Source organism: Mangifera indica, chromosome 9, assembly GCF_011075055.1.
Source record: "Mangifera indica cultivar Alphonso chromosome 9, CATAS_Mindica_2.1, whole genome shotgun sequence".
NCBI lineage: Eukaryota > Viridiplantae > Streptophyta > Magnoliopsida > Sapindales > Anacardiaceae > Mangifera > Mangifera indica.
The window spans coordinates 8,859,922-8,883,215 of record NC_058145.1 but is presented as its reverse complement, the minus strand read 5'-3'; the positions used below and the strand labels follow the sequence as shown (position 1 = coordinate 8,883,215).

At 31.4% G+C, this 23,294-nt stretch overlaps 1 protein-coding gene and 1 long non-coding RNA gene across 3 annotated transcripts; one reads left to right on the top strand and one right to left on the bottom strand.

The window, feature by feature from the left end:
• Positions 1-8,141: 8,141 nt before the first annotated feature.
• LOC123224850 (kinesin-like protein KIN-14T) lies at positions 8,142-14,268 on the top strand. The gene is made up of 11 exons (XM_044648582.1): positions 8,142-8,361; positions 8,498-8,581; positions 8,767-8,934; positions 9,072-9,178; positions 9,430-9,608; positions 9,910-10,071; positions 10,280-10,495; positions 10,975-11,012; positions 11,372-11,499; positions 12,067-13,525; positions 13,699-14,268. The coding sequence occupies exons 1-11, from the start codon at positions 8,142-8,144 to the stop codon at positions 13,812-13,814; spliced, it is 2,877 nt and encodes a 958-aa protein (XP_044504517.1). The 3' UTR covers positions 13,815-14,268.
• On the bottom strand, positions 8,357-13,069 carry LOC123224852. Of its 2 annotated transcripts, XR_006504073.1 has the most exons (5): positions 12,938-13,069; positions 12,192-12,448; positions 11,943-12,023; positions 8,656-8,987; positions 8,357-8,515 (listed from the first exon to the last, which is right to left on the bottom strand). It is a non-coding gene; the product is annotated as an uncharacterized LOC123224852 (long non-coding RNA). The 2 variants fall into 2 exon arrangements; XR_006504074.1 differs by lacking the exon at positions 11,943-12,023.
• Positions 14,269-23,294: the final 9,026 nt, after the last annotated feature.

The window sequence follows — 23,294 nt, the reverse complement described above, 5'->3', positions numbered from 1 at the left end:
ATGAGATTTAATATGCATTATAAAGTTGTTACTTTTTATTTTCTAGGGATTCGCTAATCATCATTAAAAATAAGTGGTAGAGACAAATGCACCTCATTGTATGATAATAAAAAATTTATTTTATTTTAATATTAGGGCATAACTGTCATCTTTTATAATAAAAGGTTGGTTCCTAATTAATTTTAAATTTTATAATTAATGTTTGACTCTTCACATGTTTTATGTGTTTTAAAGAGTAAATTATATAATGTTATTTGTTATATAATTAACAATGCTCTAATATATTTGATTGAGGGAAACGTATTAAGATATTGTATAAAATAGATAAATGACTTTATTATAATTAATTCAATATATTTATCCACAACAAATTTCAAATATTAAAATAAATAAATAGAAATACAAATATTTTTTTTTGGAAAAATAAAGAGATAAGAAGTGCATGGCTCCATGGCTTCTACAAAATAAATATAAAAATCTATATTTGAAAATAAAAACAGTGAAATTAATTTGCCAACAAAAAAAAATGTATACTTAATTTAAACAATAATTAAATTTCAAAATATTACCTAAAGAGGAGAACTACATAATTTCCAATTGAATTTAATTCTCATTGAGGAGTTCCTCCTATATATACATGATAACATAAAGCATACCAAACCCTAGAAAATCAAATCAGAGGTAGTATCAAAATTTTAGCAATGGCAACCAAGAAGTCTAGAAGGAGGCAAAAAATTGAGATGAAGAAAATTGAAAAAGAATAAGACAAGTTAATCACTTTCTCAAAACGTAGATCTGGTATCTATAAAAAGGCAAGCGAACTTGTGACTCTTATTAGGGTTGACATTGGAATAGTGGTGTTTTCATCAGCAGGAAAGGCTTTCTCCTTTGGCCATCCATCCATGGAAGTTGTGGCGAACCGTTTCATGGGTGGGCAGACACTAGCAAGTGACCCAACAAATCTTTATCTAGAGGCTAACCAAAAAGTGAAAATTTATTAATTGAATCAGCATCACAACAACCTCCTTAACCAACTAGAGGCCGAGAAGTAGTGAAAGAAGTTGTTGAAGCGAATGACAAATGAGATGGAAACTAAGGGATGGTAGGATACTCTTATTGATCAACTTAACATTGAAGAGCTCCTCCAAATGCATGCCTCTTTAGATGAGTTAAAGGAAAGTTTGTTAAATGAAATTTACCTCAAGACTGGTAGTGATCCTCGTGCTTTTTCTTCATTGAAAGCTCTTCCACAAAATCTAACCAAGCAACAAACCCTTTTCCAGTGAACAATCCAGATGAAGCAAATCCATCCTGTAGTTCCTTTCCTTAAAGCTATGGTGGTTACATGCCAAATCAATTCTAAATGGCAATCATGTTATGATAGTGTTATCTTAGTTATTTTGTTATGTGTTTTGAATCATCTTTAATGTTTTTATTTTATGTATCTTTTTAAGTCATGATCAAATAAATCAAACAAGGTTATGCATTGAAAAGTTCCTGTTGATTTATGAAAGAAACAGAAATGATAAATCCAAAGCAACGACATCGCATTTTATTGTAATTTATATATAAATTACCAAGGATATAGGATAAAACTCAATGGATGTACCAAAAAATAAAATAAAACTCCAAGGAAATACAATTTTACTTTGTATAACTAAAACCTTCATGAATGATAAACTAAGATTATCAAACTTTCTATACATGATCACTACCTATGAAAAAATACACTTAAAATTTCCTTTAGAAATCCATTTTTTAAACTAAATCCGGGTAACATAATTAGTATATTATTTCAGTATTTCTATCCAAAGAATAATGACTATGTGTTACACAGGCCTCAACTTTCAACTATACTAAATTTTCTTTACTTGTTGTCAATCATATTGAAAGTTTTCCAACTCTAAACCAGGTAATTGACATGGTTATTTTTAATATGTTTGTGTTTTATTTATATTGTTTACATATGATATATTTATTGTTACTAATATGAATTTTGTTAACAAATTTAAAACAAATTCGTTTATATTAGTTATCATATTTTATATATTTATAAATTTACTATTGATTTGGTTGTGAAATGATTTTTATTATTCACAAACATTATCATTGTCAAGAATGGAGTCTGATGTTTTTTATTTTGGAAAAGCTAAATTTATTGGCTATTAATTTAGGAAGGCTGAAATATGGAAAGCTAAATTTACTAAGTTATTTATTTAGGAAGTTGAAATATGGAAAGTTAGAAATTTAGTAATATATTTGGAAAAGTTGACAACCCTAGTTGTTAATGTGCCTCCTTTTAAATAAAAAGTATATGTGTGTAACACTCTTGAAAACCTAATTCAATAAAAATCTTGTAAATCCCATAAGTGTTTATGATTGATATACAATTGACTAAATGTGAGTTAGATGATGAAATGTGAAATTTGAGTGACACACCACTATGCATGAAGAGGCCACACCCAAGTGTTACATTGTCGCGTCAATTGGATAGGGCGAATGTCACGTGGTATTTGAATTAAATGATACAAGGTTATGTGTGGTGAAGCACACACCCGCGCAAGTTTGATGCATTTTAGGGATTTTTATCCTAATCCAAAATGCACACACTCACTCTAGAAGAAGAGAAAAGTGAGTTTTAGGTGATTCTTTGATTATGGTGGCAAAATCTAGGGATGACAAGACGCTTTCTAGTGAGCAGAAGTGTAATGACTTGTGAAGAAAAATTGTCAAGTTCATCAATCAAAATAAAGGTAAGTAGGACTCTTCTCTTATTGTTTTGAATGTATGTTTGATATGGTTTGAGGTCATTCTTCTGCTAAAAATGTTTACATAATGCCATTGATGTAAGTGGAATGTTAAACCTATATGTAGCTACATGACTTTTGTCTTTGATGATGTTATACATATGTTCTTATGCTAAAGACTATTTTGAAATAAGATTGTATATTAGGCTAATGTTTTAATGTTCTGATTGTTGATGTTATGATCTAATAATAAAACTCTAATGATTGGCATGAACAATGGTGAAAATTTCATAATAGATTATAATCTGATATGCATATGTGATTACTAATTTCGATGTGTATTATTGCTGATCAATTTTTGTTCTCTATTTGGTGGCATTATGATTTTCTTAAAGATGCTAATTGTATTAGATATATGTGATTGAAAATGTTTAAGCGTTGAGGAGAAAGTAGAAAGATCGTAAAGACAGATTGGGGTTCAATTTCAAGTTTGCATTTAACTTCTAGGTTTCAACACACAATCATGTGGTATAAGTTAATGCTTGTGTTCATGAAGCCCAAAATCTAGGTTTCAAGTTAATTTACATATTGTGTTCAAGTCAGTATGGACACCATGTAGGCTTTTAGAATTTTTCAAAAATAAAGACTTAAAGTGGAAATCGTCTGTGCCAATCACATGTCACCCATTCACTCTGTGGCTTGAGTATTTAAAGTTGTCGATTGGGAACTCTAATTGGGGTTAACCTTAGCTGTAAAACTTAGGTCCTAATCGTGCCTTTTGAACCTACCGACTGTGCTCAAACTGTTTCAAGAGCAAAACATTATTTCCAACAGATAAATGACTAATTTCTCAACTCCAATGGAAATATTGCAAATTACAACCACTCCAACCCTATAAATAAACCAAGTTTGAAGTGAAGAAGAGTTAGAAAAACAATTGTGATAATTCTTTGTTAATACTCTTCATTACTTTTCACTTCTTTCTCTCACTAAGCTCAAACTCAAATCCTTGAGAGAGACCATTGTGCAAAACTTGTATTTTCAATCTTTGTAAGACACTTAGTACTCAAATGTTGTATTCTCAAACATTCATAGGCGAAATCCCGATTCAATTATTATTGTCAGCAAAATTTTGGTGAAACCACTTATAAAGAGATATTTGAAGTGTTAGTGGAACTCCGAGGAGATTTGCTTAGAGAAATGGACATAAGATGTTTGCAAAAGAAAGCTTCGAACCATTATAAATTGAACTCTTATAAATTAAGCTTTTTTAATCTCTACTGTTATTTTAGCACTTATTAATTGTTGGTTATTTGTATTAATTGATTATATGCATTAAAATTTTTAAAAACCTATTCACCCCTTCTAGGTTCTTTTTATCCATTTAAAAAGGTTTTCTAATAGATCCTTCAAAGGCTCTAAATTCTCCACCTGAAATCCAAACGAAATCTAACTTAAACAATCCTCACATCCCTAAAGTTCATCAACTCTTTTTGTGTATAACCTATAAACTCTCCACTAAGTTAATAGTAATCAAATTTGTATTAGGCTTTCGACCTAACATTTGTCTAGATATAAACTAAAATTGGCCTTTAGCAAGGCACAGTAGCTACCCAATTAGCAAAAGTCAATGTATGACTTCTTTAACTTGTAAATGATATGGTTACTCGTACAATTTAATCATTTCATCATACGATATCTTTTCGAGACTAAAATATAGATTAAGTGTCTCCTTCAAGGCTCTTCGAATTATATAAATTGACTTTTATTAATGACTAGATTATATTGAATTGAGTGTTAACTCATTCCTACTATGGCAACAAATTCAATTAGTCATTGACATATGTCAATAGACTGTAACTGAGATATCAGCTTTCATACTCGAGAGTGACAAATCCTTTATTGATCCACCATAACCTTTATTCACCACTTTTCTAGTAATCTTTTGATTGAACTACGTTATGCTAATGTCAATCCATATCGATCTTTATATAAGATGGTCTAGTGATCTAAATTTTAAGAATCACATGTATCTTCATTCACTAAAAGGATATGTTTCATAGACACTAGAGCAATCATCTATATAAAATCCTCTTGACGGGTTAATCCGGTGGATACGTCAACAATATGCACCCATGTGTTACACCAAGTTGTCAACAAATAACTTTAACACATAAGAACTGTCACCATTTTATGATGAGGTTGTTTAATACTAAGATAACTTTATCACTATTACTTGTGCTCTTTATCATGATAATGTTAAAGTTACAAACGTTTTAAGAACATCAATCTCATATGCACATAGGATTTTCACAATTAGGTGTCGAGCACTAATACTCTCATCATGATTTAACTATTCTTAGGATAATTATCTAATTTTAAATAAAATATAGATAATATAAATGTCATTTTATTAATTAAGTGTCAAATATTGCATTGAATATCAATTGTGACGATTGGCTCTAAAAAACTATCCTAACAAATGACACACTTGTCATTCATACCAATACAGATCCAAACTTTTTATGTCTCAATAATTACAATTATGTCCTTCCCTCCTTTCTTTATAAAGTGAGGGTTGCATAAGGAAAAGGGTTGGGCAATTTCTACTACAAAGTTACAAAAGAAAAAGGAAAAGGCTTCTTCACTCCACATTTATAAAGAAGCTCACCATTTTTATTTGATCATTCTAGCTAGCAACTAAACACATATAATCTGACAATACATAAACACTTTATAAAAAATTTTCCAAGAATCCTAGTTGAGATCCTATATAAAATAACAGTAGATATGGCTATGTGAATACATCATTTTTCAATATTTCCCACCTAATTTTGTTAATGCGATTTTCCACACCAAGGCCATCTATCCCTTTGATGATTTTGTTTTACTTATAATCAATGAGTCATGATCTAAGACATCTACAAGATGTTAACTCAATTAATCAACAACTTGTGATTAATTAAACGAACCCTCTCTTTGGGATGTAGATATGTATTAATTATCTTTGCTTAACAAACAAACTACTTGCATAAATTCATATATATAAATGGAATATGTTACAACTCTTTTATTGTCACATCTTTTATTCATATTAATTTATATTTATTTAGTTGATTTTGTATATACATTTATTTATTCCCTTTATGCCACACCAGTGTGTGTAAAAAGTTAATTTAAAGAGTTAGGTGTTGAATCAAAGAAATACCATAACTTACGTTGATGATTAATTGACACATCTTTTCGTTTTAAAAAATGTCATAATGGAAAATTGAAATGAACCATTATTTTGTATAAGAAAGTTAGCCAACAAAATGGAGAATATTAATATGCAAAGCAAAATGAAATGCTAGTTATGATTGTGACTTTAGGGTAGGAAGCCATACCTTTCTTCTTTTACATATCATTCAATAATATGCATGGTTCCCATCACATTAATTCTCTCCATTTTATAAATATAAATTTATATTTATATATAAATTAAGACCCCCCCTTATATTTTAACCCAAACAAGAGAATTAATGACTTTGGGATTAATATTACTCTATACAAAATTGATTAAAAATTTAAAGTCACTAGGGCTTGATCTTGATTCTTGGCATTGACTAGCCCACCAATCCTTAACTAATGTGAAATTGAAATTTATTTATATTTTAGGTTAAACAACTATTTTTTATCTGAGTAGTTTCAGAAACATGACAGAGATTCGATCTCAGATCTTATCTCTAGAAATTTTAATGCTTCGTCAGTTTTACTAACCATTAAGGTCTTACAGATGTTTTATTTAAATCTAAATAAAACTTTGGCACAAAACTTTATTAACTATATATATATATATATATATATATATATATATATATATATATATATTTTAACAACAAACTTTTCTTAATTTCCACTCTTTGATTCATTATAAAAACATTCCCCTTCATCATTGATTAATATATTAATTACATAACTAATGCAATAATCTCACATGCATGCATTGCAAAAACACACTTCTAAAACTGGTCCTAAATCTAACTCACATCTTTAAATAGAAGATTAAAAGAATAACGTATAATTGGGAACCCAAAACTTATATAATATTATGCCATCGAATGAATGCCTTGAGCGGTAGGTTAATTTGGCCACAAAGAGATGAAACATCGCTTCCCAAATATTCATAGTATAAGATCAAAAGCATGGTTATTTATTTATTTATTTGTTCTTGTTGTTTGTGTCATTATCGTAAGTTGGAACAAAATTTTCTTTGATAGGTCTATGTTAACATAACGTAGAATATAGGCGCTCAAATCAAAGATGTAACCAGCTGTTTGAGAATGTGAACAGTGATGTTTGGTGAGCTTGCTTTAACTTGATTAGAGTCATTAATTACTTTAATTACACTAATTCCATGTTGACATAAGAACAGCTAGAGGCTTTTACTCTAACCTTTGTAGAGAAAATTGAGTGAAAAATAATGCAATTCTTGTTGGCAATGGCAGGGGGGCCCTTGACTTTGCAAATATGATATTTTCATCATCATGCAAACACAAAGAAAGGTTGGTATTTTGTCAAGAAGCTCACTACATTCCAATAGTAATTATCTGTATAATACATCATGATGGTTTCACATGGAGTTATAAGAGATTTCTTATTAAATAAAAAGGGTTTCAGATTGTTGCAGCCTCTGTGGTTCAATGATTTTTATGAGTTTCTGATTCAACACTTTGAATGCTTTCTTTCTTTCTTCTGCATATTTATAGCCATTTATGAAAGTTCAACTACCATATCTTCTCTTTCTCTCTCTCCCTCCTTGGACCTGAATATTTATTTGATTAAGTTTTAGACTTGCATAATTACATATTCCATGTCTTCCTTCCTGTGATTATACTTTCAGTTTTCCAGGAGCTTTTTGAAGGACCGAACCTTCAGCTTAATTCAAGGTATCAGTATTCTTATCTCTGCATCTTTTCATTTTTGTTTCCATGTAGGTTTTCCTTCATAGTTACCCCAGAATTTCGTATATGGAAGTTCATTTATCACAATGAGCAACATTCTTCTCTGTAGTTTCATTTCTTGTTGATCTCTGAAGAGTATAATATAGAGAATGAAAACTTTCTTGGGATAGAGAATCAGTGCATTGTAAATGTTTGAAACTTTCTTTCCTGATAAACCAGTTTACAGTTTGGCAGCAAAGCATGGACATTCAATTTTCAGAGCATTACAGAGCTTCATACTTAGTTCTGCCTATGTTCATTCTCATTATCAATGAACTTAACTGGATCCACGTAATCTAGATTGCCAATTGGTTTATTAGAAATGTGTAGTGCAGGTTACAGACAATGAATAAAGCATAAAAATTAAAAGGGAGGACAGTCTTTTATACATCTTAGACAGAGGACGAAGGCCATGGACTCAAGGCAACCTGTTCAGAACCTGGCTGAAACGATTCATTCTCTGCTAGGACTAAAGGCTCATTTGACATCTAATTGGGTTAAATCTGTTCGAGACATAATAAAAAACCTACCACCTGAAAAATCATCTGCTGATACAAAAGCAAAAACCTTGGAGACAGGGGATGCTTTGGATAAGGAAGATGTGGGAGGAAATGCCATTTCAAAACTAACAGGTAGATAATAATCGGGCATGTTTTTTCTGCATGTATCAACATACACTTGTGTATATCTTTGTCACTTTTCCATGAATCATGACAGCTTACTCATTCTATTCATTTTCACCATTGTTCCTCCTTTGCTTATCAACAGGTCAACTTGCTGCTTTAACTGCAAAGATAAACCAATTAAACATTCAGAGAAGGCAAGTCTTAAATGAGTTTCTGGACTTGAAAGGTAAGTAATCTTTAATTTGGAACAATCAATCATCAATATATATCTAAGGTACAAATAAAGTTTTGAATAGAAACCTTTTTTATTCCAATAAAAGTCAAGATCTTGTTGCCATCGCCTTGGAACTCAACCAACTTAGGTTGACTGAGAGTGTTTGAGGAACAAAACTGATCTTGTTGCCATTGCAGGGAATATCCGTGTATTTTGTCGTGTGAGGCCGATCACAGTGGGTGAGAATTTCAGATGCTTAAGACCTGTTGTAGCTTTAGATTCTAACCATGTTCTCCTGAGGCTTCAGGATAATAAGAGTAAAAGTTACAGCTTTGACAAAGTGTTCCATCCTGATTCATCACAAGGTGATTGAAGTGGAACTTCTATGTGATTTCATTTGTTTCTTCATTATAGACCCCTGAAAAAGGAAGACAATTATTTCTTTATAATCAGAAGAGATTCTAGTATATAGAATCATAATTCTATTGTTGAAAATTTTCAGATCAAGTATTTTCAGAAATTGAGCCAGTAGTTAAGTCTGTCCTAGATGGCTACAATGCATGCATTTTTGCATATGGGCAGACAGGAACAGGAAAAACTTTCACAATGGTAAGGACCTTCTGAAGCCATTTTTTCATACAGAATAGGTATCTAAACAATATACTATGCCATTTTTCATATAAATGTACTAATTGTATTCTAATGAAATGACTTTTATCCGATAGTACTAGTAAATATAATTCAAAATTACCTAGATTAATTCTTTCTTTTTTATTTATTTATTTATTTCTTTACTTCTGTCAAAATTCAGAGATTCAAATAACATTTCTTACTCTATTGTTATTCACCTAAATTTAAAGGAAGGTAATCCAGATTACCCTGGCATAGTGCCCCGCACAATTGAAGCACTGTTTAAGCTAGTAGTAGAGACCAATCATTCATTTCTCATCAGTTTTAGTATGCTTGAAATTTACTTGGGAAATCTCAAAGACTTGCTCACTGCTCAACCAACAAAAGCAACAGATCCTATGCCACCACGGTGAGTCTGCATTCTATTTTGCGCAAAGCTAATTGATTTCTATAACAAATGGAGATCTAAATCCTACATAGCTTTGCTCCTAATGCTAGATTGATTAACATTTATTACTTCAGTAGTTCAGAAACTTAACAATTTCTTATCAACATTACAAATTTTACTTTCCTCATCGCAGGGCCAAGGTAAAATTTATCTAACATTTATCCACCACTTTATGAATTCAAAAATTAATTATAGTTTCATCTAAAAACGAGAAGGCATTAGGAATGCTTTTTTGAAAGACTTCTGTGACCTCTATTTGCAGCCTTTCAATTAAAACGGATTCACAGACTGGGATTGAAATAAACAACCTAGTTGCCATCCAAGTGAATGACTTCAACCAAGCTTTGAGACTGTACAAATTAGGGTGCCGGTTCAGAACAACTGCATCTACAAATTCAAACACAATTTCTAGCAGATCCCACTGGTAACTACTTTTCCTGCTTAGTATTTGTATAAAACATTGACAGAATCAAGATAAAGAAACTAGACCAACGGGACCAGAGGGTAAAGTAAAGCTTGCTAACTGTATTAATTATGAACTGTTTCAAGACCTAGTTGCCAATTTGATTAGTTGCTAGGTAAATGACAATGTATTTTGTGTTCTAAGTTAGTTTCATTGTCGCTTCTAATAGCATGACCCGCATATCGATAACTTGCTTTGATGCTCCTGAGAGGCAACGGGAAACAAGCAAAATTTGGTTAGTTGACCTTGGGGGAAGTGAGCGTGTGCTGAAGACAAAGGCATGGGGGAGAAGACTTGATGAAGGAAAAGCCATTAATTTGTCGCTTTCTGCTCTTGGAGATGTAATTAATGCACTTCAAAGGAAAAAGCGCCATGTACCTTACAGGTGAACAAGAAACTTTACTTGACAATGTCGATCCCAATATGAAGTTAACAACATAGATCCTTTATAGCCTGTCAGCATATTCTCCATTCAAGTAAGGCTAGTCATCAAAGTTAATCTTTTGTAGAATTAAAAAAGAAAAAAAAAAAAAGAGAGCGAAAGAGAAGGTCTATTCAGGGTAAGTTAATGCATGATAGCATGAGCCTAAAGATTTTTTTTTTTTGGTAAAAACAATTTGCAAGTCTGTGGTAGAATTATCAGAGGCATCCTATCTTCTTAAAAGAGATTGACTTATAATTTTGACATTGCATTACTGTATTTTGAGTATAAAAAAGGTGGCAGACTTCAAGATTTTATATACATGAATATAGCATATCATTTCTAAGATAAGTTCTCAATAGATACAGGAAGGTTGGTTTCATACCAGGTTTCTACAGGCTCTATAAATTGAATCCTAACTATTAAGTTCTTAATTTTTACAGGAATAGCAAGTTGACGCGAGTTCTTAAAGATTCACTTGGTAATTGAATTCTTTCACATTGATTCCATATTATCTGTAGTTTATGAAATTATTAGCAAATGACAATCGTTAAGGTTGTCATCTATATGTGTGGTACAGTAGAGTGAAATAAAAAGAATAAGGTTTCAGAAATAGTTTCTTCCAATTTATACCTTGTAGTTGGTAAAAAGGCACCGGTCCATTCTTACCTTTCAAGTGTCTCCACTGATGACTCTCCTTAGAAACAAATTAACCAAAGTCATTCTTCTTCATGGTTTACATAACAAAATAAATTTGCAGGGCTTAATGTTTAGATTAATTATTTTTATTTGTGTTGATTAATTTTTACAATTATAATACTTGTTTTTACCAATCTTCAGGTGCGGATTCAAAGACACTGATGCTCGTCCATGTCAGCCCTAAAGAAGAAGATTTGTGTGAGACAATTTGTTCTCTAAATTTTGCATCAAGGGCCAAATGCATTCACCTAGGGCACGAGGACTCTATTGTAAGTAAATGCAACATTGTGTTTCCTTCATTATCTCTAAATTGTGTTACCAAGTTGAAAACCTATATAACTTTGAGGATGTACAGATCAACCTGTTAATGTTAAATGTTAGAGAGGAAGGTACATGCTTTGTGGAAAATATGGGCCAGATTATTATAGATTTGCAACATAAAGTTAGCATAGACTATATCGAACTTCAGAAGCATGATGGTTTGCTATACTCTATCATTCAGAACACTTTATTACAAAAATAAAAATGGTTATTGATGCATTTATTCACAAGCCTAATATGGTATTAAAGCAGCTCACTTAGAGATATCCTGGTACACAAACCTTGAAAATAATAGAAACTGAACTGTAGACTAGCATTTTCACACAATAAAAGAGCATTCAAACCTAAGCATTAATAGTAACTTTTCTAATCAATAGATTAGGCGCATTACCTGGTTAGTTACTTTAACTGTCATCTGATAGTCACATTAATTGAAGCTGGAAGTTCATTCATCTTATTTCAAATTAATCTTCTGCATTGATATATGATCAATGAGTTTAAACCACTAAAACCAGGATATAAGAGACCAAAAAGAAGCTTCAATGAAGAATTTGCAGAAGAAGATGGAATGGATTGAAGAAGAGCGCCTAAAAGTTAGAGGAGAATATGATAAATTAAGTGAGGAATTAGAAAATCTTACAAGGCCAGCCTCCACTTTCCAAGTGAAACCACAAGTTCCCCATTTATCTTCTGAGGAGCCACTGTGTAACCTCAAAGTCAAGAAGGGACGACTTGGAGATGTCACAGCTCCCTTGTCACAATTACCAGGATTTATGAGATCAACTTTTTGCAGCAGAAGGAAATCTGGAAGAGATCTTTATACTGTAGAAGGAAGCAGTCAAGTCCTTGGGAGAAGGAGAAGACAATCATCTCATCGGGCTGAGTCTGTAACTTTCCCTGTAAAAAATAATTCGGACTACAACTCAGAGCATAGCATTTCCAAATCAAGCTGTTTGGCAGGTTTGAACATAAAAAGTAGTGCAGATTATGAAACAGATTACAGCCAAGAAACATTGGAAGGTAACATTAACATGGTCACTTTTGGTACACAAGAAATATCACAGAGGACTTCAATTCATCAAAGGGTTCCCCTCAGTTACCCAGAGAAATATGGAAGTCAAAGGAAAGAAAAAATTAACTACACAAATTTTTTGACAGTTGATGATTGGCTTTTACATAAAAGTGAACCCTTAACTAGTGCTTGTACTGAAACAAATAAACCAGTTGGAGCTGTTCCAATCACAGAGGAGAAATTTGATGGGCAAGTTCCCAACAGAAATAAGATACCATATGATGGTAAGGCGCCTAGATGTGAGCTTATGTTGGAAACTTTTGTCAGCCATAACAAAACAAAGAAACAAGGTGACATTGAGAGAGTTGAAATACCTGTAGCAGAATTGATAACTGAAAAACCACCAACAATGTTGAAGGACTTATTTGATGAGGAGTCAAGATCAAGTTCGCCTTCTGCATCTCAGACTACACAGACAACCAAACTAACACAAGATTTTGTAGATGGCCTATTGCTAGAGGATAGTGCATCTGGCACTCATTCTTCACCTGATATGTGCTGTGATAGACTTGATCAACATGAAGACAATTATATAACTTGCCTAACTCCAATAATGCAGGCAGTGAAATTTGATATGCAATGTCTGGATAGCATACAAAACAATAAAGGGTGCCCATTTACTCCAAGTAGCAAAGATGATCACATCTTTGATTCAAAAAGTGATACTGGTATTTCCATATCAATATCAGAACTGGGATTAAATTGCCAAGAAGTGTCTACTGAAATAGGCATCAAAGATAAAGAAATTGGAGACTTTGATGACTCCTCTCAACCCTCACCAATAGGGACAACGCCTAATGCTTTCAAGTGGACATCTAAAAGAGCTTTATTTATGGACAAAGGACATCAGAGGCGTAAAAACGTGTCAGATGCTACATTACAAGGAAGTCCACAGAACAATGGTGAGATTCTTAAGCTCTGAACCAAATAAATATATGTTTTTTGTTCCTAAGTGAAATCCAACTTAAGCTTAATGGAGAATAAGTGAAACTCTAGCAAACGTGTGACATTTTATAATCCCTCCAAGTTGAGCTTGTTTACTCTTAACCATTTGCTTTTATTGCACTTCTGGCAGGAACATTTCATGTCCTCAAACAGAGAACTCAGATGGTACTTGCCAGTGCTCTTTTAGGATTTGGATTCCATGATCTAGGACTTGACCATGACTTCTTTTATGGTTTAACGCTTTAAAGCAGCTCTAGTGGAAAGTAGAATGAAGTTTAAGAATTTTGACTTGGTGTTATGTGGTGGCTGAGGTTGGCTTTATGATGAAATTGAATGCTTACATAGTCTTGGTTCTCGACCTTTACCTCCACTATGTTACAGAGTAGGTTCAACACAATAAAGCTGTTCCATAAATATGAACATTCGTGTAATGATTTCCTTGCTTTGTATAAAGACCTAATGAAGCTCCGTGACAATCTATAAGATAGACCTCTCAATGTCAAAAGAGAAGAAACATTTGAGTATGATGAGGTTCTTGAGGTGTATCAAGCAGAAAGAATGATTAGTTTCTCTATGCGTATAATACAGATGTATATAATTGTATATATTTGCTACTGATGTATATGCGTATTATCCTCTTGTAATTATCATTCCTCTAATATAGGAATGCATAATCATTAAACATATTATTTCAATTAAACAGGATTTCTACTCTGAACATAAAAAATTACATGCTTCTATGAAAATATTTTTAATGGACATGGATGGTCTTTTATTCATTTTTCTTCAGGTTTGCCGATATATCTATTCTACAGATCATTTTGGTATACATTTGAAAGCACATACCTGATGGTTGCTGCATTGGCACTAGTATTCTGGTCCAACAAAGTTCCATTCATGAAAAAAAAATCCTAGTAACTTCAATTCTAGATCTTATGATGGGAAAATCTCCCATTCCCTCAAAGTTCATCAGGTCCTTAAATGTATCTGAATCTGAAAGAAAGATACATCATTAATCAATTTAATCTAAATACTGTAGCTTTTGCAAACATGGTACTACATTATAGCTTGTAGATGGCCGTACTGCAATAATCATCAAAGCACTCAAGGCTGGATCTCATTTAAATGTATGTAAGTGTAATTACCCAATCCTTCATCAATTGCAAGCAACCAACATGATTCATTCTGAAGATGGTGAGTTTTGTAAATTCATGAACTTGATTAGATTCAGCAAAGCACACTCTCCAAGCTCAGCATCACCATAAATATTAGAAGCAGCAAGAAAAGATTCCCTTATAGCTGCATTTGCATCAAATGGCATCGTTCCAAGTAGCTCCCATGCTTTTTGGATGTAACCAGCATGGCTGAGTAGATCAGTCATCCAACCATAGTGCTCCACCTTGGCTCATTCGAGTCAATCCCATACCTTAACTTCATATTTTTTAGAAAATTAAATGACCAAATCAACCAAGCCAACACGGCTACAAGCAGAAAGGATGCAATAAAAGTAATCTTATTTGGTTTAGTCCCAGACTTTTCCATTTGAGAGAACATATAAAGGGCTTCTCTTCGAAGATCATGTTGAGCCAGTCCAGCAATCATAGCAATTCATGTTATAACACTTCTATTCTTCATATTCTTATATACATGTAAAGCCTTTCTCTTTGTTTCCAGATTCGGGCATACACGTCAACAACTGCATTGTTAAGAGGAATCGTCCCATATAATCCATGTTCATCAATATAGTAATGATTGAACTCTCCCAACCTAAATTGCACCGAAATGAGCACAAGCAGAAAGTGCAGCCAACATAATGATTTCGTCAGGCTCAACATTTTGAACCATGATCCTCTGAAAGATACTAATTGCCTCATTATTAAGCTTAAATATCCAGAGATCAAAGCTTCCCAAGAAATTACATTTCTTTCACTCATGCGCTCGAATAGCACTCTGGCATTCTTCAAATTACCAATTTTTAAATAACCGGCAACCATTGCATTCCAAAGTGCAGCATCTCTGGTGGCTCAATTCATCAAACAGTTTTCAAGCATCAAGAATTCATTTACAGGCACCAAACATTTGAACAAGGACTGTGTGGCAACGTGAACATCAGAGACCAACCCAGTTCGAATGGATTGGCAATTGCCCTGTCTTCCAATTTCAAGTGCTAATAACCTAACAACAGCATTTAAAACAAAAGGAAACGAGTAAGTAAGTGTAAGGTCTGAAGCCACTTGCTTGAATTTTGTTAAAAAGAATGATGGCACTGGAGGGAGAAAGAGTTGTGTTGTAAATATAAAACTGAATACGCATAATGGAAGAAACCCAGTGAAGAACACGAATCAACGAAGTGACTAAGCTACGAAAAAAAATTGGGATAGAGTTAAATTTTTAACACAAAATTTAGTTTGGATAACCCAAAACTGAATCAAATCGTATTCGAATGATATGAATGTTTTTCTAAATGTTTTTTAGCAAAAAAAAAAATTTATACAAAACACAAAAGGACAAAAGGATGTCAACATTTTACAATTCAAACGAGTGGGAGGTTTTTTTTTATTTTTTTTTTACAAGCTCAAACAGGAAGAAGAAGAGAATGGTGTAGAAAATAGCAGAGACAAGCAAGAAGAGGCGTTGGTTGCTTTGATCGAACATCATACCGAAGAAGTTCAGCATCTAAAACAGAGCATCTCTTATTACAAATCTCCCGTTGTCGCAATTATTAATTCCAATAATAAATTGCTGTTTTTCTGGATAATTTTTTTCTTTTTTAATTTCGATTTTATTAATTCTAGGGAAATTAAATAAAATTCCTCATTTTACCCTAAACAAAAAAAAAAATGCCCCCAATTTCTATTTCTAAACAACTACTCCCTTTTTAAAGCCTCAAACAAAAAATGCCCCAAAAACTTTTTTAAAATACCAAACTACTCTTCACCACTTCTATATGAACTCTCACTCCCATATTTTTCTCATATCATTCAAACTCTCACTCTTCTCATATCTTTCTCACATCATTCAAACTTTCACTCTCATTTTTACTCAATATTTGATACAGCAGATTTGTTTAAAAGAAAAAAATTTATATTTTGAATTCGAATTAAAAAATTTTAGTTCATGAAAAACAAAATATTTATACGAATCTTAACTGAAAACTTAATTTTATTTATTAAATCAAGTTCGTATATAATATAAAGGAAGCATTTGGATATTTGATAATATATTAGGGTGTTAAATGAAATGTTAGAAAAATATGGAGGTATTTTAATATTAAAAAAGTATATAAGGTTTAAATGAAATGTTAGAAAAATATATAGTCATATCGATACAAGACAATATATGAGGGTGTTAAATAAAATGTCAAATAAATATAAGGGGTTAAATGAATATTAAAAAAATATGAGGGTATTTTGATATTAAACAATTTATGAATGTTTTGAAAGAAATGTTAGAAAAACATAGATATATTTTAAGATAAGACAACATATAAAGATGTTAAATGAAATATTTTCACTTCTTTAAGCTTCCTACATCCACTTTTTCAAGCAACTAGCTTAAAGTTTTCACTCGAATCACTTTCGAACTACACTAGTTTATGCAAGATTATGCCCTTTTATAATAGTGATACGAGATTTCACACAAGTGTAATTGGAAAGTAGATTTACGAGTACAATATGCCTCCAATAGGCTAATTTTACTATTGTGTACAGATGTTTCTCTTAGAGACATGAGTTTTTGAGTTTTAAAAAGAGATTAAGAGTTTAAGATTGAGATAAGAATTCTTGAATGCTTTTGGATAAGTTCTCTAACCTTTTTTACTTCAATCCAACTTGTTTATATAGCCTTAAGACTTGAAAGATCCATTAGATTGATTTTACTAGTTGTTGACTTGTGAAAATGATGTTTTAACCTTAAAAAACAGGCTAGAACGAGCATCCTCTTATGAGAGACGGATGTCCTCTTACACATCCTTGCTTTGGCGATTACGAAATAGTTATCCAACGATTGAATTCTTAAAACACATTACTCGAGGGATCAATATTCCTTTTTCGAGATAGGTATCCTACCTTGCTCCTTAAAATTCCAAAGAGTATTAAACATGAGGGAATAGGTAAAGGGACAAGTGTCCCAATATGTTGACTTCGTTGACCATCCAAATTATGCTTGTTAATACATTGGAGAGGGAATGAGTATTCCACGGTCATCAACCAATAAAGGATAAGCGTCTCTTACTTTAAGATAAGTGTCCCTATTCATTTAGATAACATTTTCGAGAGCTCTAAACTCCTAAGGATGGGCATGAGACTGGTAAAGGGACTGGTGTCTTATTTGGAAAAGGTGTCTTTAACCTGAAACATAAAACATTTATGTTTCACCCATCTTTTGGTTATTAGAATTTTATGTCATGGATATTATTAACTCAATAATTATTAATTATCAACTTTAAACTTAATTTTGACATAATGAAAACACCTTGGTTATTAGAATTTCATCATGTTTGTTAATTAAGATGAATTATTAAATTAATAATTTTATATAATTTTTTAGTTGGAGTGGACCACTCATGGTAGGTTCTGCTTGTTCGCATTTCGTATGCAAATCCAATAAAACCAAGGGTGAAATGATAGGTTCGGACCATTCCATCATCTACTGCAGAGCATAAGGAAATTTTCCTCACATTATACATTGGAACTGTAGCATCTGACGACCATGATGTGTATTGCATAGGAGCAAAGTCCAAAGCCACTTTTTGGCACATAGTTGTCAAGCTATGAGAATGGCTCACTGATAATGTAAGTGGTTTATATTCATTAACTTTGTTTAAATATTTTATATATTCGTGAAAATATAATACAATTCATGTTCTATATCTATTTCAGCATGTAGATTTCTTCTTGACACTATTATGTCGACACTAGCACGAGCAATAGGTCATCGTCCCATACCTTCTTTGTGGGCATATCAAGATGGCATATGAAAGTGGGAGTACCATGCTGTCAAATAAGTACGAATGGCCTAAGCTATTCACGAAAATGGTAGAGACAAATTACACACACAATTTGTTTTACAAACCATAGGGGAGGGCAATAGGGTATTATATATGTGTGTTTCCATTATAATTTACTTATATACAATATTTGTGTCCATTATAATTTTTTAATGTTTATAGGTTTTTATCCCTATAAACTTCGATTGTGTATATTGGGTCATCGGGGTCCTAGATTTACATGATTGATCGATTACTGTATATGACTTCAAAATAGCTTACACAGGCAAACATGATGGGCTCGCACAACAAATGCGATATTCATCTCGATATTACCAATGGGCGTACACTACAAAAGGATCACTTGATTTTGTGTTGAGTGGAGGGTGTCCTCCAATAGGGCAAGGGTTTCGATGATTGTAGTATTTTTATGTTACGCTTCATAGAGTGCATGACACTTTCACAGAGCTTAAATTTCCTCCGTGAGTCATCTACCACGTTGCGTAAGTGTTTGGCCTCACAATTGTATTTCTATTACATCGAGTAGATCACAGATATATATTTGTATTTATTATTGGTTATTCATATGATTTTTGAATTTTTATGTATATATTTATTTACAATGGTTTATTGGTTATGTGTTTGATTTCATGTTTTTTCATTTTTTCAGTTTTATTGCAACTTACCCAATAAAATATGAATCAAAACACAAACAATAGATGAAACATAATAACTAAGTAAATGAAATAAACACATGTTTGGAACATAAATAATATTGATAATGTTTAATGGATTACACAAATAATACTCATTCCAACAAGTACATAAGTTAAACATTACTCATACTAAATAGATTACATTTCATTTGAACAAGTATTTTAATTGAACATTAATCAAATTAAACCGATTAAAACTCATTTTGACAAATACATAAATCAAACTAAATCAGTTACAACTTATTTTAACAAATACATAAATCATACGTTAATCAAACTAAAAAGAAGGTTATGAAGATCTCTTTCATTTATCTTTTCTAGATGAACCCAATGACACAAAGCTTGGAACCAATATTAGGCTTATGCATTTTGTTCGAACATGCCCTTGTTGATTACAACAACTAAAAACCTTCAGTATAACAATTTCACCCTATGAAGGACATCAATTCTATTTAAAGGGTGACTCGATTAATGACGATTAAGAACGGGGGGTAGAATAACTTTTTCTTTGGCGATAGCTAACCATTCAAATTGGTTCTTAAGTGGATTGACAACTTTCTCATACATTGCATGGTAGTGTTCAGTGGTGTAGAAAATGATGAATCCATGCATAGACATTGGTAAGTCTCATATGTCTTGCAACAACAATGACATGCGTATATGAAATACGTGAAAACTGAAACTTTATGCACGTATAAGCCATTTCATGAAAGTCGACAATGCCCATGTATCCATCATTACTTAAAAAATATTTGTAATTGGACAAACCTCCAAGCATGCAACCTTCAACACATGGTGGCTAAACTTCTCCTCTATCTATGGTGTAATAAGGTGAGGGCATTCATATGTAATTTTAAAAAGCATCAACACATTTATTAATAAACAAGCATAAGTGTAAAAAGTCATGGTCAATTAGATAATTAGTATTATTGCAATTATATACTTGCATGGTTTCTCTTCTCGTAAAATATCATTGCAATGTACCCCGAATAAACTCAATGAGCATTGTGATGGTCAAACCTTATGCATGTCTGATAAAGGCATTAAATGGCTTTGCAATGTTAATTGTCATTATGTTATATCTGTGCCTTAGAAAATATGCCCTACTCTATCAAGGAAACCCTACCTCATGTAAGTAAGCCCCCACTTGAAGATGTACCTCATCAATATATCTCATTATAGTCTTGAAATTTGTCTCTGTATATGTCTTCACTGCTTTTCAGTATAAACACACTATCTGTGAATTTATCAATAATATGAGCATTTCATTATCAAAATTTTCAAATGTGTAAAAATTTCACAAAAGTATAAACACGTTACTTGTGAGTTGCACTTGTACTTTGATTACATGTTACAAAGAAGATAATGACAACATCATCCATGGTGTGCATCTGGAAAGACCTCAACCATTGCTGAGTATATAATGTGATGTCGATCTAAGATTATTGCCAACTCTGGTACTCCATGGATGAAATTATTAAACTTTGTCAAAAAGCAACACCATGATTGATGATCTTCCTTTTTACCCATGCCAAAAGCTACTAGGTGGATCCGGTTATTACTATCCATGGCCATCGTAAGAAATAATTGTTTCAAATATCGACCTTTAAGAAAGTATCATCAATGCAAATAATGAGTCGAATATATTGTTTAAATGCACAAAGAGAACAACATAATGCTATAAAAAAAATACTAAAAGCAATGTTCATTGTCTGTTTCTATATGTGTCATAATTCCCAAATTAGCACACTCTAAATTATAGCAATAATTAGATAAAAGTATAAATGACTCTTTTGGTTAGCCTCTCAATGAATGTAATGTTTAATTTCTTACCTGTTAAGCCTGTAAATATGATATGTTAATTTTATACTTATTAGCAATATTGATAATAATCTCTTTAAGCCAATAAATATGATCAATCAATACAAACTTTGACTTTATTAATTGACCTAAAGCTCAAACCTTAGTTTGTTTGTGATATGGCTTTATCTAATCTATCGAACATGTGTGCGTCGGATTCATTTTACGGATTTGGAATACTTAATTAAGTTTTCTATTTTCTTATTAGAAACTATTTGCATTTCTCATCATAACACTTAATCTTCTATCTCTTCGTGTCTTACTTCATCACTTTGTACTAAAATCCTTTCTCCAAAGCATATTAAGTCACTAAATCTTGCAAGTGTTTTTTATTATTAAAAAAATCACCAAGTTTTACAATATTCCCCTCTCGTATCAATTTGGAAGCCACTTAAATGGATTAATAGAGACATTATCAAAAAAATGGCTAGAATAATTCTCGCTACCTATAATAGGATCTTCAAACTGGAGACTATTTATATTACAGTTTAACAAGTGACACCAGCTCATCAAGAGGAACATCAGTCATCTTGTTCCCATCAAAGCCAACCCAATCTAGAACCTTCTCTTTGTTTCCATGAACCTATTTTACAACAATATAGAATGTATCATTATGGAAATCAATTGACTCTTCCCCATCGGATTTCTTTTTCACTTCACTATTCTTGTTGCCACCTATTTCTTCTTCTTCTTGTCCTTGGATTGTGGTACATGTAATAAAAACTAGAATACATTTTTAAAATTATTGCAACATGTCAATAAGGCGCTCCATATCTTCATCATTTTTCATTTTTACAAGGGAGTTGAACTCGATACCTTTTGGTTTCATGCATAGTTGAATATAGTTTCAGATTGGATCAATGCCACACTTTTTATTCAAAAATTGAATAAATCTCTCAAGTGTTATTCTGAATGGAATTTTAACTAATTTTTTAAAATATCTAATATATTCTATTGTATTCTTATCATGTTAGATCCATTCTCCTTGAAAATGAATTGCAACATAACCAACCATTTCAATTAACAATCCTATAATAGAAAATTTTGGTTAAAAAAACAAATATTTATCATAAAAAATCCACAATACACATTTACCAATATCAAAATGACCCCTATATTTTTCTATAATTTTTTTGACCCTATCATATATGGTTGAATATCAATGTGTCATCTCTAATTTTTCAATATTTTATTAAACACTCTTATACATTATCTGAAACCAAAATTTTTTTTTTATATATTGGTTAATATTCAAATGCCCCTTATATTTTTCTAATATTTTTTTTACCCTCTAATATATTATAAAATATCAAAATGCAACTTATATTTTCATAACATATATGAAGTCAATATTTTTATAATATTGAAATGCCCTCTCATTTTAAGCGTAATTTTTTAGCACCCTTCTATTTTGTCTAATTTCAAAATACCCTTATATTTATCTAACATTTCATTTAACATCTTCATACATTAGCTTGTATCAAAATACCCCTATATTTTATCAAAATGTCTTTATATTTTTCTAACATTTCATTTAAAACTTTCATATATGGTTTAATATCAAAATACTCTCCATATTTTTTAACATTTTATTTAACACCCTTATAAATTTTTTTATATCAAAATGTCTGTATATTTTATCAAAATATTTCTATATTTTCCTAAAATTTCATTTAATACCTTCTTACATGGTTTAATATCAAAATACCCTAGTATTTTTTAATATTTCATTTAACTCTTATATTTATCTAATATTTCTTTTAACACCTTATATATTATCTTATATCAAAATGATGTTATATTTTCTTAACATTTCATTTAAAACGTTCATACATTGTTTAATATTAAAATGTCTCTTATACTTTTCTAATTTTTTTTAACCCTCTAATATATTATCAAATATTCAAATCCCCATTTTTTATATAAATACAAATTGATTTAACAAATAAAATTAAGTTTTGGTTTAAGATTCATATAAATACCTTATTCTCATAAATTAATTTTTTTATTTAAATTTAAAAATAAGAATTTTTTTTTCAAACGAATCTATAATATTAAATATTGAGTAAAAATAAAAGTAAATGTGAAAATTTAAATGATGTGAAAAAGGTACGAGAGTAAGAGTTTATATAAAAGTGAGGAAGGATAGTATTGGTATTTTAA

What these genes read in the sequence shown, in the direction of transcription:
- LOC123224850 (XM_044648582.1), top strand. Translation starts at nt 8,142, where the DNA reads ATGGACTCAAGGCAACCTGTTCAGAACCTGGCTGAAACGATTCATTCT. An exon ending in ATTTCTAGCAGATCCCACTG is followed by an intron (nt 10,072 to 10,279) that starts GTAACTACTTTT and finishes CGCTTCTAATAG; the next exon opens with CATGACCCGCATATCGATAA. An exon ending in AGGAAGTCCACAGAACAATG is followed by an intron (nt 13,526 to 13,698) that starts GTGAGATTCTTA and finishes CACTTCTGGCAG; the next exon opens with GAACATTTCATGTCCTCAAA.